We start from the raw sequence: 15,667 nt of genomic DNA on the forward strand, positions 1-15,667 counted from the left end.
AGAGAGAGAGAGAGAGAGAGAGAGAGAGAGAGAGAGAGAGAGAGAGAGTACAAGCACTTTTTTGAATAATCAAAAATGATATTATTATAATTTATCGAACGACCCGTTCACTCGCTCAATTTAACGTGTAACTGTTGTGTAATCGGCGAATCAATTAGCGACACGCTACACACCGCACGTGCATGTTTAATTAACCGTCGACACTTTCCGCGCGCGCGCGTTTGCGGTTTTCCCGCTCGACGACGGCCTTTTTGCACCCGTCCGCGGATAGCGGACGGACAGCGGGAACCGTTCAATTGTTTTCCCGCTACGTAAATCGCGACTGTTAAAATCGCGACGGCCTCGCAGCGATGGGATGCAATATCGGTCCTTTATTAAAAGCCGGCGAGAAGACGCCGGCGGGCACAGTTCTTTTTAGCGTATAGCGCAGAGAGCGGAAAGAATCAACACGGGGCGTCTCGGCGATCATCGATATCGGATTACGCGAGTAAGCACTTTATATTAAGCCAGCGGCGATTCGTTCCGTCTTTTTCTTTTTTTTCTTTCCTCCCGTCTCCCTCCCTCCGTTCCTCTCTCTTTCCCATCGATGTCGCTTATTAACGACGTCGCTATCGATACGCCGCGCCGCGCCGTTTCTGCAAATCATTATTATGATAAGCGAGGCAGACAGTGGATTGTGCCCAACGCTCTCTTTCGAAGTTTCATGTGAAGCGCACGGGCCGCAGTTTACATTATTTCGGGGCGCAAAATTCGCGACGCACGATACGTGTAATTCAGCGTCGAGCAGCGTTGAACAAACGTATCGTCGAACATTTCAACCGGGCGGGCAAACACCCAGAGGGAATCGGGGGCTAGCTAATGTCTATATGCACACCAACATGCACACATACGAGCGAACGCGCACGCAATTCCCAGGCCGCGTATCTTCCGCGTAATATTATATGTAGCTTGCGACGCATTTAGGAAGAGATACATGCTCGTATGTACTCGCAGCCGTAGGTCCTTATGTAAAACATCGCGAGACAGAGCACCGACATCTTTGAACAATGGTGCTCCTAAATTTCTTATGTTACTTTTAGACTGAATTGACGAATAATGTTGGAAACGAGAAGTATTACGAATATTAATATTTTTTAATTTCAGTTTACGATTTCGTTTTTGTCGAAATTCGACGAACTAAATCGGTGCACAGTTTATAAAATTGAGAAAATGTATTTGTAATAAATTTGCGTATAAATATTATTAAACACCCGGATCTACTTTAATCTAAAATAAGATTACTTCTTTTAATTGATGGTGAATAAGAAGTGTTTTCTTTAGAAATATATTAATATCTTTAAGCAATAATACTCTTAATTTTTTTAAATTTAATTAATGAAAGGTATTAACAGTATTATTTGGGTATAAATCCTAGTTAAGATAATTTTTGTAATAAGTTATTTACAGATTTTTAAGATGCTGTAAATAGTGTTATTAATTGACGAACAATTAATTGAATTATAAGATTACTATTTTTCAGTTTATATGTTTGTGTTCCAGCAAACCAAATTAACATTTTATATATTTATATAACGATAAGATCTGCTTTGATCGAAAAGGCTTACTTATTCTTTTTTATTTGTCTTAGACGCTTCTCGATCTATTTCATTTAATATTGTTAATAATAATATTAAAAATGACGAAGAAATCATTATTTGTAGTGTAAAATATAATTTTTTATTTACAGAATTTTATTATATACTCTTAACACAAAAATGTTCTTTACAAGTGTTAAATTCTTATACTTTCCATTTTCTGTTTGATTCTTGGAACAAATTATTCACGATGTGGCGTCATATTTTTAAATTCATATTTTAAAAAAATAATTCATATTAAAAAAAATAGACTTTGATTCCTGTAGGAAACCTTTAATTATTTAATGCTAAAAACGCGTGTAAGCGTGTGTTTCAACATTTCGTTTTCTACATAGCAAAGTCCTGTTGAAGTCCAGCTATGGAAAATAATTATTACGAGATCATGGACGATACGATGTCGAGATAATTCAATCAACTGGCGCGCCGACGCGCTTCTTCCTATCAGTAAACTTCCAATGTTTACAAATACAATTATTGCCGGAGGCTTGTGACTTATGCTTCCCACGACCCCGGGAGCCTGTTTGATTTACTGGGGCTATAGCCCTCGCCCTCGCGAAAATCGTCGGCACCCCATTAGACCCCACCTTCCCTCTCACGTGTTGTTACAACGATGCGTCTTTACTTCCGGTACGACACGCGCCGTTATGTCCTGACGCTCCGCCGGTTCTTTTGGCTATGAATCGTCCGAAGAAAAGGATCGTACGCCACGCACTCAGTAAACAGTAATGATATTCAGTGCGGGGGGGAAGGGGGGGTTTGCAAGACTGTAAAAGTTATCCTCGATCATGACATTAATATCGCGATAAAAAGAAGATTATACGTCGCGAAAGGATTGCGACAGTTAATTGTTTCATACAATCGTTTCGCTTGTGCTAGGTGCGAGCGTGAAGCAAGAGTCAAGCAATTGTACAAGAAATGGCGACAATGGCAATTACCATCCTCAGTATCAGTCTACCCCGGTACCAGTCGCGCACGATCAAAATAGCGATTTCCTCGAAATCAACTCGGACCGTTGCTTTGGGTGAGTACGAGATGAAACTCGTTCCTTTCTTTTGCATTAATAAAATGACACGATTTATAAGAGACTTGTCAACGTAGGTAACTATATCTATACACTTTATTTACTTCCCTCGCAAAGAAGGCCTAATGCCATGCTTTTTTTTATTAATAACTATAGCATACTAATTTTAGCTAATTTTAAGCGAATTATAAAACTAACTGCTAAAAAATATAATTTTATACGTATATTACATTAAATGAAAAATTGACCGAATGTTTGTCACTTTTTTTCTTTAATCTTTCTTATCTTAGATGCAGTAACTTTTTGCTCTTTTTATTTAAATCTTTCAGTACTTTTATGGTATTAAATAATTTGCATAATTTTTTTAGAAAATTAGCAGCTAAAATATAATTTACAGAATATTTGTTTAGATGCTAGTTATTTTCTGGTTCATTAGAAAACTAGCTTTAGTTGCTAGTAAACAAAGCGTCGTGTAAATCAAACGTAAGAAAGAAATATTCTGCGATTCGTCAAACGCAAATCTACGAAATTATGTAAAACGAAATCTTGCGTGTTACTTGTTCATAGGAATCGAAAGATAAACGGATCGGCTAGTAAGAATACGAAGGACGTTGCCGTGAAGGAAGAACCGACGGATCGAAGCTACGTAGACCCACTTCCCATAACGAACATATCATCCGCAGCGTCACAGGAGAACGGTAAGAGAGATTCGTGCAATGACACACGTTTAGTCACTATCGAGAAGAAGAAAAGTCAGCGTGGTTCGCTGAGTTTTATCTCTGTACGAAAATCCATCGCCGTGACAAATCCCAGCATAAAGGGATCCACGTGGCGCTATTCTACCCCATAGAGTCCATAAATAATCGGAGAGTACAACGGGGGTACCGTTGTCCATTAATCGATTCGACTTCCGGTTAGCTCTTTGAGGGCCCTAAGGCTACGAAACAGCTCGATAATGATCGGTCCGCGCTGTTGTTAATTGTTGCTCGCGTCTATTCTCTGCAATCGTTAAAATTGTACCCACAAAAATTGAAGAAAACTACAATGAATCAACGAGAAATATTGAAAATGTCCGGAAGGAATTTGTTTTCTATTTATTATATAAACTGCATTTTGCATGTGCAATTTTACGAAATATTTACTAAAATGATGATTTACTTTTGTATGAAAACCAACATTTCCTGTGATTGTTGCGAGGTTCACGAGACTAATGCACTGGACTCACGCGTGACTGAGTATGCGTAATTGAATAATTAAACGATGCTTTCAAGTCAAAAAGCTATGGTAAGCGTCTTGTAGATTCCAGCAAAAGTTACCGAAAGAAAGAAAAGAACGCCAAGTGCTAGAGATCCCGAGGGAAAACGTAAGTCGAAAGCTGTTTCTCTCTCGTGAACCGTGTAGTGCAGAGAAGATTTTCGATGCAAGATTAATAGTGTCTTTAGTAATTACGTTCTAGCTTGAGCTCTTCAAGAATCCTTTCCTTATTCGTTAAACGAAGAATTCAGAAATTTTTAATAATAAAACTTTTGTCATTGATTATTGTGCATAGTAAAAAATGTTTTATATTTGTATTAAAATCGATTCTTGTTAAAATTTTTCAACATTTCTTAAAATGTTAAGATAATACAATTTACAAAACAACCAACATAAAAATAATATATTTTAAACTGTAAATTCTAATAATAAAAAAACCGTTCTTTCGGTGCACCTACATGAATATCCATTCGCAAGTTATGGTCGTTTCATTAAGTTTCAATGACAGAAAATTGCGCGGAACATACACAGTACAAACCATTGAGTGATATTTCAGCGACAATAATTAATACGATTTTTCTATCGAAACTTTCATTATCTAATAGATCGTAAACCAAAAGCGAAAATACGCATCACCAGCCATCGCCGCTACTCGTCCCGTTTACATATAAAAGGTACAGTCGGTGAGGGGTTGCAAGCTCATGCTTTGTAATCAGACCGATTAGTCTTCCTTTATTCACGCACACATACAATCGCGAACCGAATCCTTCAGGAACTTGGTTACGCTATATATATCCATGGCTCGACACTGTATACGCGATGTTACCCGCCTACTACCAAGTCACCTGGGATTATGCTCGTGCTTCTCTTCGCGTAATTCTCCCTACCATTAAGCCGTTTTAATTATTTACACGTAGTTTAGGTTAATAATAGGATACATTCCCTATCGCCAGTATCGATATCCCGCAATCTACTTACGATCACTCGATTTATTTTTCAAACGGAAAAACTCATCTTGCATTTTATCCGCCAAAAGGTATGACTATTTCAGTATCTTTTATTTTTAAGTAAAAATGCATTGAATAAATTGAACAATCGAATGATGGCATACGCTTTATTTATTCATGCAGAAACGTATTGCAAAAATTTGTTGCACAATAAACAATATTTTGTATTTGCATTAAAGTTGATTTTTGTTAAATTAAAACGCTCAAATAAAATTTTTGTGCTAAATTGATATTTAACATTTCTTAGCGTTAAAATTAATAATTTATGAACATAAAATAATAAACATAAAAATAATGTATTTAAAAATTGTAAGATATAAATGAATAAAATGTTTTAATTTTACGTACTATAAACGTTAATTTTACTGATAAGTTAACATAAAAAAAGAGTGAATAGATCGTTTGAGATACGTTAAATGTGTTAAATTTAACACAAAGTTTCCAATTATAAATTTCCAAATGGCGATATCGGTAGAGGAATATTTAGAAAAGGTATGAGATAATCGAGATCATCTCGTTTAGAGGGAACAAACAATTCGGGGAGCGATACGTCGAGATCGGAATAGTAATAACCGGTTAATGGATACCGATTGGTTTCACAGTTCCACTAATTAATACGAGCAGAGGATTACGTGGATTACAGAGATCGCGACGGTCTATTCTGCCCAGAGTCACTCTCGCGCTCTCGTATTCCGCGTACGTGGAAAATTCGCCCGAGCGAATTCCGAGCGGAGCTCCCATTCGCATTCAGATCTAATCTTTGATTCACGTGTCGCGGTAAATATTTCGACCGGTAGAGGGAAAAAAAAAGAAGCGTACTCTGGGCACGCGACGAGATGGAATACGCAAAACGAGTATTTTCCCCGTATACTCGGGAAAGGACAAGGCGAGCTCTCGTCACGTTCCGCCGCTCGTCAGGTGGGTGGAAAATAGAGCTTGCATTATTAACGGAGCACTATGCCGGAATTCGAGGATCAGCGAGGCAGAAGCGAGGAGAAAAAGCAAGAGAGAAAGAGAGAGAGAGAGAGAGAGAGAGAGAGCACGGAAAAGGGAGGAAGAGCAACGGTGGCAGAATGCGCGTTTCTCCTGGTCTGAGAGTGGACGAGAGTGGAAGCCATCCTCTTTTCTGTAGAGCCGAGCCCACCCTACTGCTACCGCCACACCGGCCGTCGTGTTCCGCCGCCCCTATGACCAGTCCTGAATTCAACCCTTCTCCGGCCTCCCTCGGTGGTGGTACATCGCCACCGGTTTCATCAGCTCGCGATTAATTTTAATCTAAAACCACCCGCAAAGCCTCTGGCCCGCGCTCTGGCTCGCAGGCTGAGGTCAACCCTTTCGCCACCCCCTAGCGCCGCTCTCTCTCTCTCTCTCTCTCTCTCTCTCTCTCTCTCTCTCTCTCTCTCTCTCTCTCTCTTCGCTTTTCGAGAGAGTGCCAGATTGGCCCCAGAGCTTTCGGTTCCCTTCCGATTTCCCGTCCGACATTCGTTCTACGTTCGCCAAAACGCGAGTTGAGGCAAAGCGATCGCAGGCACAATTGACTTCGAGTTTCTCTATCGATACACCTCGTCACGTACAGAATGACAAAAAAGTTTGATGTTTATTCTACAGCTACAAAGCTTTGTGTTTATCAAATTGTTAATAACACTTATTTATCTATAAAAATCGAACTCTTGAGTATTAAAATAATTAGATTAAAAATAGTCACCTTTAATACAAGCTTTAATGCGCTTCAAAATGCATACGTCAACGATGACTATGTATCTTTCCATGGATAAATTTTCCTAAGTAGATAATAGGAAAGGTTTTTAATTTATCAACAATGAAAATCTTTTAGTACAGTATTATTTCTCACGCAGCTTTCTTTATCCAAGAGACATCCCAGGAATATCCTTAGAGACATCCTTTGAACTTTAAAATATCCCTTGGATGTCTATGCTATAATATTTAATAAAATCTAACTAACCTTTCGCAGAATTGTTTCCTTTCTTTAATATACATGACTGTAATACCGATGTGGCAAATTGACATTATTTGATATCACCTAAGTGGTAATAAAATATTTAATATCAATAAACATCGTTATCCGATCTAAAGAATACATCAAAGTCAACGAAAAGATAAAATGACTTTATTTTGATTCAGGATGATAAAATATTTTTACATACGAAAAATTGATATCGACAACGTAATCGTTTTTTCATTATTGTTACTCGAAAAGATGACTTTGTGGTTGTCTCACACATTCAATATACGTGAACATTTTTTTGGAAGTGTGCAATAAAATTACCTTCCACCATCCAAGATGTATCTGTCGAAATAGATACCACAAAATTTGCCACGGTTTCCATCGCGATGTGCGGTGGAAACCAAAAAATAATTATTTGCTAACCTGGATAATAATTTGATAAACACAAAACTGTTACTAAATTTTTCTGTCACCTTATTAATGAAGATAGAGAAGGCCGATGATCCAAATGTACGTGATCTACATTATTAACTTATGGTGACTTTTCTGAATCTTAATTCCGCGATAACAAACTTAGCAATCGTCGAATATATCGTCGTGGATTCCATATTCCTCTCTTTCCATGATGGGGTCTAAACACAAGGATGACCATAATTGAGTCATAGAACGTAGTTGTAGGTTGACCAAAACATTGCGCGTTGATTTACGACTCATGTACGTTTCATTCATTACAACTATCTTTGTGCTGAGGCCTTTAAACGATTTGAATTAAATCGAATTAAATTCACGCGACTTACTACTTCCATCCACGCGAGAAGATTTAAAAAATAATTTTCACCGATGCATCGTCCGACGGAACGGGTCACATTGCTTCCTCCCGTTTTCGGCGTCGCTGCAGCAACGTTTATCGGTGCTCGCCTCGATCACGCGCGCGGCTTCTCAATTTTTCAATATTCCCTGTGCGCGACTTGGAGCGTAACCGGATTACGGCCCGAGAATGGCTCTTTCGGTACTGCGACGTCGACGGGGGTGGGGTTGGCAGCCCCCGAGAGTAAGAGAGGGAGAGAGAGTGAGAGGAGCGCGGCCCGATTAATATACATATCGCGCGAGCTCTCGGCTTTCGATATTTCAGGGGGCACCATCGCGGGTTCCAGCCCCCGGTGGGCTTTGAATATCCACCAATTTCCTGCCGATATTTGTGTGACGAGAGCGTTTCAACCGGTCCGGCGCGTGAGTGCAATCGGTAATACGGAACGCGCTTTTTGTCCTCTCGAGAATTTCTTCCTCGACTCTTTCCTCTCGCCCGCCTTCCCTATCTCCCTCCCCTCTGCGCGGAAAAAAACACCCGCGGATAATCCGATGCTTTTCCTCGCGTCTTATGTTGTGACGTTTTTGTCTTATATGCGATTGCAGAGATGCCGGGACTCGAAATATTTGTTTACACGCTGAAGTGTAAATCCGTTCTTATAGGTCTTAAAAATTAATATTTATAAATTTATATCTTAGAATTTACATTTAAAAATACATTATCTTTATGTTAATTGTTTATTTACTCAATTGTTATTTTAACACAAAATTTTTAAATAGCACAATCATATTATTATTAAATTAACATTCTCAAATATGTTAAAAATTTAAAGATTGTAACAGCGAACAAATTTTAACACAAAACAAAATGTATATTACTGTAAAGAAGCAAAATATATTAAACAAAATCAGAGTTAAAAATATCGAACTTAAAGAACCAATGAGGACCAACGTTTACTGATCTAAAATTAAATTACCGCTATATACACAGACGATAGCGATTCTAGGATTACGCTGCATCTTCTTACAGCGAACAACCTAATTTATCCACAACGTCAACAGCAACAGTACGGAAACGTGACAAGGGATCACAGAGGATCGTCACCGCCACCCAGTCGTCCGGCCAGCGCTTCTTCCTCGACTTCCCAATGGCAGTCGACCTTCACCGTTTCCTCCGAGACCTTTCTGCAACGACAGGAGAACTGGAATTCCGAAGCTTATGCGAAAAGAAGCGGCACGCCGACTTGGACGGAACTAGGCACGCAGTTAGATCCCAGGAGCTCGTCTTGGGACCGGCAGAACGGCTGTTATCAGAAGAAAGGCTCGCCCGTTTCGACCTGGAACCCGGATCACATCAACAAGAGGCCGTCGTCTGCGACCGGCGTGTCAGCTTGGAGCGACGTCACTGTCGGTTATCAGCAACAGCGACGTGGTTCCCTGCAATTGTGGCAGTTCCTCGTAGCCTTACTTGATGACCCCGCGAATGCGCCTTGCATCGCGTGGACCGGACGTGGGATGGAATTTAAACTGATCGAGCCGGAGGAGGTTCGTAGAAAACGCTCTTGAAAAAATGTTTTGTTTAACTTTTAGTTGGGTTTCACAATAGCTACCTTCCTTTAAAAGTGACACAACTTAAAAAATTCTCAGGAAGGGGAAGAACTGTTTTTCAACTTGACAGAAAATAATTGACTAATCAAAAATATCCGTAAAAGGGATATATATTATTAACATGATAAATGTCATTTTTGTTTTACAACTCTTAAAAATTACCCTTTTTGAATTGTGATGATAATTTTAACGATTTTTAATATGAAGTTAAGTTAGTTCACTTTTTGATAAAGATGTTTATTTAATTTATTCATGGTGTGATTGACAATTCGAAGTTATTCAATTGTGTCACATTTTTGAAATAAGAGTACGAATTATTATAAAAAATTATAACTTTTTTATGTCTTTTATTAGATACTTATTATACGTTTCTATTGGCAGGTGGCACGAAGATGGGGCGTTCAGAAAAACAGACCGGCTATGAATTACGACAAGTTGAGCCGTTCGTTGAGATACTATTATGAGAAGGGCATAATGCAGAAGGTCGCCGGCGAACGATACGTGTACAAGTTCGTCTGCGATCCGGAAGCGCTTTTCAATATGGCGTACGGTACCGGCGCGTCTTCGGGGATTAGCGGAGAAGTTCCAAGTAGTATGGTACGGAGCCATGCGGTGTCTGGGAAAGGAGCGGGCGGCAACGAAGTTCCAGATTTGATGAAGCATCCCGCAGCGGGGTATAGCGACGCGGTTTTCGCCATGTACTCGAATACCGCCGCAGGTATTAGACTTCATCGACATTGATTATTCCATCAACGTCCATAAAACCCATTTAATTGCGTAAAGTCTTTACAAGAAATTAATATTTTAATTTGGAATTACTTTCCATACAGTGTACGGGTCTTCCAGTCTCCATCATTTGCATCAATATCTTGGCGGTAACGAAGGCTTCAAAACGCCATCAAGCAGATATCATCCCCATTACCCTCATCAGTATGGTAGCAATCACCACCACCACCATCATCATGCGACTCCGAGCTACACCGAGACCTTCCTCAACTACAGTCGATTGTCACACGAAGCTGCATTCGATTCGAAGGCACAGGAACCACCAGCGAGAGATTCGTATACCCAGGAAACGGAGAGTACCAGCAGGGAACGGGAATCCGCGTCGATACCTTACGACAACGTGCAGAGATCGCAATTACCGGCCTCGACCGTACCGTCGCAATCCTCGATACTGGACGGCGCGGCGAACTCAAAGCTCGACCAAGCTCCGTACACGTGTTTAGGCGTCGGAAGCTGTGTCTGTTAAATAAATGTGATCGAATCTGTTGTTTGCATATTATTCGAAGGAAGATCTCCTATCGGTCATTCTTGACGATTCAAACGGAGCGAGGCTCCGAGTCGTACGGGCCTATGTACGTGGTATTGTAAATATAGTACTTATTTTTCCGCGCCGATTTATCAGACACTTCCTGGAGATATAAATTATTAAATCTATTTGAGTGTGTGCGAATTCTCTCCGATTCGCGCCAATGCGTTATCTCCGACTGTTACTGGGCGCGTGTTCTAGTAGTTTATCGCGGTTGTAATTTATTTTATAAATATTAAATAAATCTTATCAATAGGACGATTATTAAAAATATCATACATGACTAATACTTTTTATTTACAACTCGATACTTCTTACTTTACAATTCATGACTCATCGAGCGTAAATTAGAATAATGCGACTTCGACGTAACATGATTATCCCAAATCTGTTTCATTAAGAGCAGAAACTAAAAAATAAAATGGAGTAAATGTGGCAGCTGTGGAACTTTATATCGTTTCGCACGTTGCAAAACGAGAATTCTTTATTCCAAAAAATCAACAAATATGAAGTCATAGAATAGATCATCCTTTCTACGCGTCCTCGATGTGATGTAAGTGCGCAATCGCGCATGTATTTCGGGCTCTGACACATGTGAATCAACCGTGTTTATAATGACCTCTTTCACTTTCCCTCGCACACTTCGTCGATCGTCCTACCTTAACGTGCGACGAAGTTTTGCCGACAAGTAAAACGGTGACTTATAAGTCGGCTCGTAGTCACCGTCAACATTTGCGATTCAAAAACTAACAAGAACGCTTCACGAGTAGAAATAGCATCTCGGATTTGTACGAGTGTACTAATTTTGTTAGTTTGTGCATAACTTGAGATTGTACTGTGCAATTATTCAACGCAATTAGCAGCAGTGAAATTTTGTTGGTAAGTATTTCTGTCATTTCATTTAACTTTAACCACCAAAAATGCAAATAAATACTAACGCACTATAAATGCAAATAATACACTTAAAATGTAAATTTTGTTGATAAGTAATCTCTGCTGTTTTATTTTTATTTTAGTCATTTTTCTGTTAGTATTTTATTAACTTTCAGTATAAATATAAATTAAGAATTCGTATTGCTAAAGCATCACTCGAAGACAAATTTTGTTGATAAATATATCTGTTGTTTCAACTTCAGCCGTTTTTCTGTCAATATTTTATTTAGTTCGTCATAAATACCATTTTTTCTAATTTCATATATATATATATAATATATATTTAAATGAACAATAAACTAACTTCGTTAAGATATTTGTCAAAACAATTTACAAAACAAAATTTTTCGGTTTAAGAAAGACTTCGTTTCATGTAATTTTAATAATAGAATTGAATGTCACACGTTGTTCCAAGAATGTCGCACTTACAAACAGCGGCTGCCAAATATAACGATTAAACCATCGCCCGCAGTCGCTATTGATCCTTTCGTAGCTTCCATAATCCGAGGACTACGTCAACGGTAAAACCGACATACGCGCTTTGCATTCTGATTGACTGTCTCTCCGCCTCTGGGCGCATCCTCTTCTGATGATTGGCTGTGCCGTTCCTAATCGATTGCTCCATGCACATCGCCAGTTTCCCGAAACTAACTTTGAGCGATGTCAAATACTGCTAACGCGTAATTCATCATTTCCATGTCTTTATTGAGTTCCTAGCGGTGACAATCGGAAATGATTAGCGCAGTAAACGCGCATAATCGCGTTACTCCAAAATCGATTAATATTCATATCACTGATGAATAATTCATGTTCTCGCATTTCCTACATTTTTTTCATACGATATTTATCATACGGTATCGAAAATTGAAAACTGAAAGAATTAAGCAGAAAATAAAAATATACTAAAACTGTCTCCAAAAATAATAATGTAACAAAAAATAAAAGTTATACATATAAAGTAGCTTTCCAAACAGCACACTGTCTAAAAAAACGTTTTATGATCCAATTTTACCCTTTATAATTATACGTTATAATATTTCCCAACTTTCTAAACCTTTTTGTTAGAAGGGTGCACTACGAGGGTAAATTTGAAAACTTGTATAACGTAATTTATATCTCACAATTGATTATAAAGTAAACAGAATAAAGTAAATATAAAAAAATTTAAGTTAATATCACATATTTTTTTCAGATGCTATGCGATTACTGAAGCATAAAAAATTTGTTTGCACAGATCAAAATGATGAAGACGAAATCTTCGGAACAGGAGGAAGGGGGCATGGGTTTCAAGGACAAGCAGAAAGCGTTGGACACCCTGAAAATTTTGGACGGCCGTGACGTCAATTATCAGTATCACGTAATCACGAGTTTTGTCAATCGCGCGAAAAGAACGCTCCAGATTACACGGGACGAAGAGAAATTGACGAATCTGCGTGACGCCTTGAAGATCTTCGAGGATTGGCTGACGGATTACAAAGAGAATAATCGAGGAAAAGAGAATCTCGCGTATCTGCCGATCGAGACGATCAAGGCTTTTCGCAGCCTCGCGAAGAAGTACGACGTGTGGGACGACGGATTCTTCAGGTGAAAACCCAGATAGAACACAGAAGTCATAATAATTATAAGATATTATCACTTAGAAATGACAAGTGAAGTCCTATGGTATCGTTCCCATACAGAACTTTGTTTGAAGAACGTTCGAGGAAAGTTCTTAAGATATAAGGATATTTTCTCTGCACCTCTTTAGTGCCTTGGAGATTTATTGTTATACGAAGTAATAATTTAATTTATAAATATTATAAATACACAACGGCAGTGTTCCAAATTTACTGCCAGTGCTGAAAATGCCGTAGTTTACGTGCATTATAGATTTTCAGTATAGGCAGTCAATATTATGGAACACAGTCTACAATGCGTTTTATTGACTACGTTCAGCAGACTCAACAGTTGAGTGAGCGCTGTTATTTAGTGTATTCTTTTGGACCATCTAATCAAATTAGATCTAAAAGAATACACCAATAACAGCGAATGCTCTCCGAACTGTTGAGTTCATTGAATGCACCCAATATTTGAAAATCGCGTTAATTCCTTGCTAACTAATCAACAAAGTCGCCCGCCCAGGGGGCGGGGTGGGGGGGGCTGATTTTAACGTCAGTGTATGTACCCTCGGAATGATGAAATTTTGATTCTTAACATTTTTTCTTATTGTGCTTATTTTTCGAGATATTTGAAAGTTTCAAGATAAAAAATTCACCCTGTATAGGATTACCCTACTGTGCCTTACCTGATAAAAAACCATCGCAAGGTTCGAAGCACTTCTTAATAAGCTGATATTCTCTATAGGGCATATAACGACGAGAAGGGTGACTACAAAAGTTTACGCGACGTGAAAGTTACTAACGGAAACACCACGTGGGATATCGAGAGGAACAGACGTCTGAAGGAAATCATTGATAGGATCAAGAATGAGCACGTCCAATGGTATGAGACGGACGTAGGCGATTTTAGGGGATTACCGACAAAAGAGCATGTGCAATGTATCGTGCTCGGATACAGTCCCGATCCTACGAAGCTGAAAAAATTGGCAGTTCAAGCGCGCGAAAAATTCAATGAAGAAGATGACGACATGGACGTGGAGGAAGAACGAAGCCCTGGTAAGTTTTTTTTAATTTTTATACGAATTGGAACACTTCAGAAATACTGAAAGTTTACAGCTTTTCTTAGAATTTTCATTTATGTGAATTCCGTGAAATATTATACATATATATTCTAAATTTCTTAAATTTCTCAAAAAATATTTTAAACTTTATTTCAGATTTTATAAAATATTCGAAATTGTAAAATAAGAAATTTAAAAAATCTTAGAATATTTTATAATTTACGGATATGAAGAAATTTAGAAAAAATGTAGACCCTTTCAGCAATTCTCAATTTTATTGTTTCTATTAAAAATTTGAAGAATTTTATAAAGTTATAAAATTATTTTCAAGTATTGAAAAAATTAGATACAAAATTATGAAAATAATTTTCACCAGGCAAAGGCGCTAAACGAGTTCGCGATAATTCATCGAGCAGCGATAGCGATAGCGATAGCGAGCCAGAGAAAAAATGCGCGAAGCGTTCGTCGGAAACTGAAGAAAACGAACAGAACGAGAGCGTGCTGGGTTTTAAGGACAAGGACAAAGCCTTGCAAAGCATCAAGTCCTTAGAAGGCAGAGACGTATCTTATCAGTTTCACGCGATCAGCGGACTGGTGAAGCGAGCTGAGAGAGTAATATCGTGCACAAAGGATGAACAGAAGATCAAAAATATGCTGGAAGCTATTGAGATCTTCGAGAACTGGATTACTGACTACAATGTGAAAGGCCGATCGAAGGAGAACTTCAATTATCTAACGATCGATATTGTGCGGGCCTTTAAACCTCTGGCTGAGCGGTACAACATCGAAGATAATGGCTTCCTGAAGTGAGTTTGTGATAAAAAAAGTATTTGAGAAGAAATAAAAAATTGGATCAGATTAAATTTATTGATGAGATTCTCATTGTGTGATTGATTTTACAGTGTTTATGAGGAGGCGAACGGCGACTACAAGAGACTCAGGTCTGTCCGATTTCCGGAGTCGAACGTTACGTGGGATGTGAAGAGGAATGAACACCTTCGGAAATTGGTGAATTGCATAAAGGAGAAACATATTCAGTGGTTTGACACAGACGTCGAATTCCGAGGTTTGCCTACCGCAGAGCACACCCGATGTATCATGTGGGGCTTCAGCCACGATATTGCTAAGCTGAAGAAGCTACTGCCCACGTTAAGCAAGAAACTTGAACCCAATGATTAATATTACGACTTAAAAAACGTTGGATTACTAGATCGTCGCATTGAAAACAAATACAATTTCATGATTACGCGTGCGCGTAACAAAAATAAGGAAAAGTACGTTATTGTTGCATATTAATATTAGACTATAGTTATTCAAGTAATCAATAAAATAAATTTTTTTTGCAATTTCAATGCATGGAGGTTGTAAATGGAGGTCTGTTTTTGTAAAATATACCTTAATTGAATTTTTTTCGTGCGTCTTATCGTTATATTAAACAAAAATGTCAAAAATATAACACAAAATCT

At 38.5% G+C, this 15,667-nt stretch overlaps 1 protein-coding gene across 1 annotated transcript in view; it reads left to right on the forward strand.

The window, feature by feature from the left end:
- Nucleotides 1–15,460, forward strand: part of LOC108783512 (uncharacterized) — a 19,676-nt gene extending 4,216 nt beyond the window's left edge. The window contains exons 3-11 of the mRNA XM_018552088.1: nucleotides 2,511–2,655; nucleotides 3,223–3,353; nucleotides 8,720–9,234; nucleotides 9,679–10,015; nucleotides 10,128–10,540; nucleotides 12,777–13,126; nucleotides 13,886–14,196; nucleotides 14,578–15,007; nucleotides 15,104–15,460. Coding sequence (XP_018407590.1) covers nucleotides 2,511–2,655; nucleotides 3,223–3,353; nucleotides 8,720–9,234; nucleotides 9,679–10,015; nucleotides 10,128–10,540; nucleotides 12,777–13,126; nucleotides 13,886–14,196; nucleotides 14,578–15,007; nucleotides 15,104–15,380 — 2,909 coding nt within the window. The 3' untranslated portion in view covers nucleotides 15,381–15,460. The remainder of the gene's footprint in view (nucleotides 1–2,510; nucleotides 2,656–3,222; nucleotides 3,354–8,719; nucleotides 9,235–9,678; nucleotides 10,016–10,127; nucleotides 10,541–12,776; nucleotides 13,127–13,885; nucleotides 14,197–14,577; nucleotides 15,008–15,103) is intronic.
- The last annotated feature ends 207 nt before the right edge of the window (nucleotides 15,461–15,667 follow it).

This window comes from Cyphomyrmex costatus, unplaced genomic scaffold (genome assembly GCF_001594065.2).
Source record: "Cyphomyrmex costatus isolate MS0001 unplaced genomic scaffold, Ccosl1.0 scaffold154, whole genome shotgun sequence".
In the NCBI taxonomy this organism is placed as follows: Eukaryota; Metazoa; Arthropoda; class Insecta; order Hymenoptera; family Formicidae; genus Cyphomyrmex; species Cyphomyrmex costatus.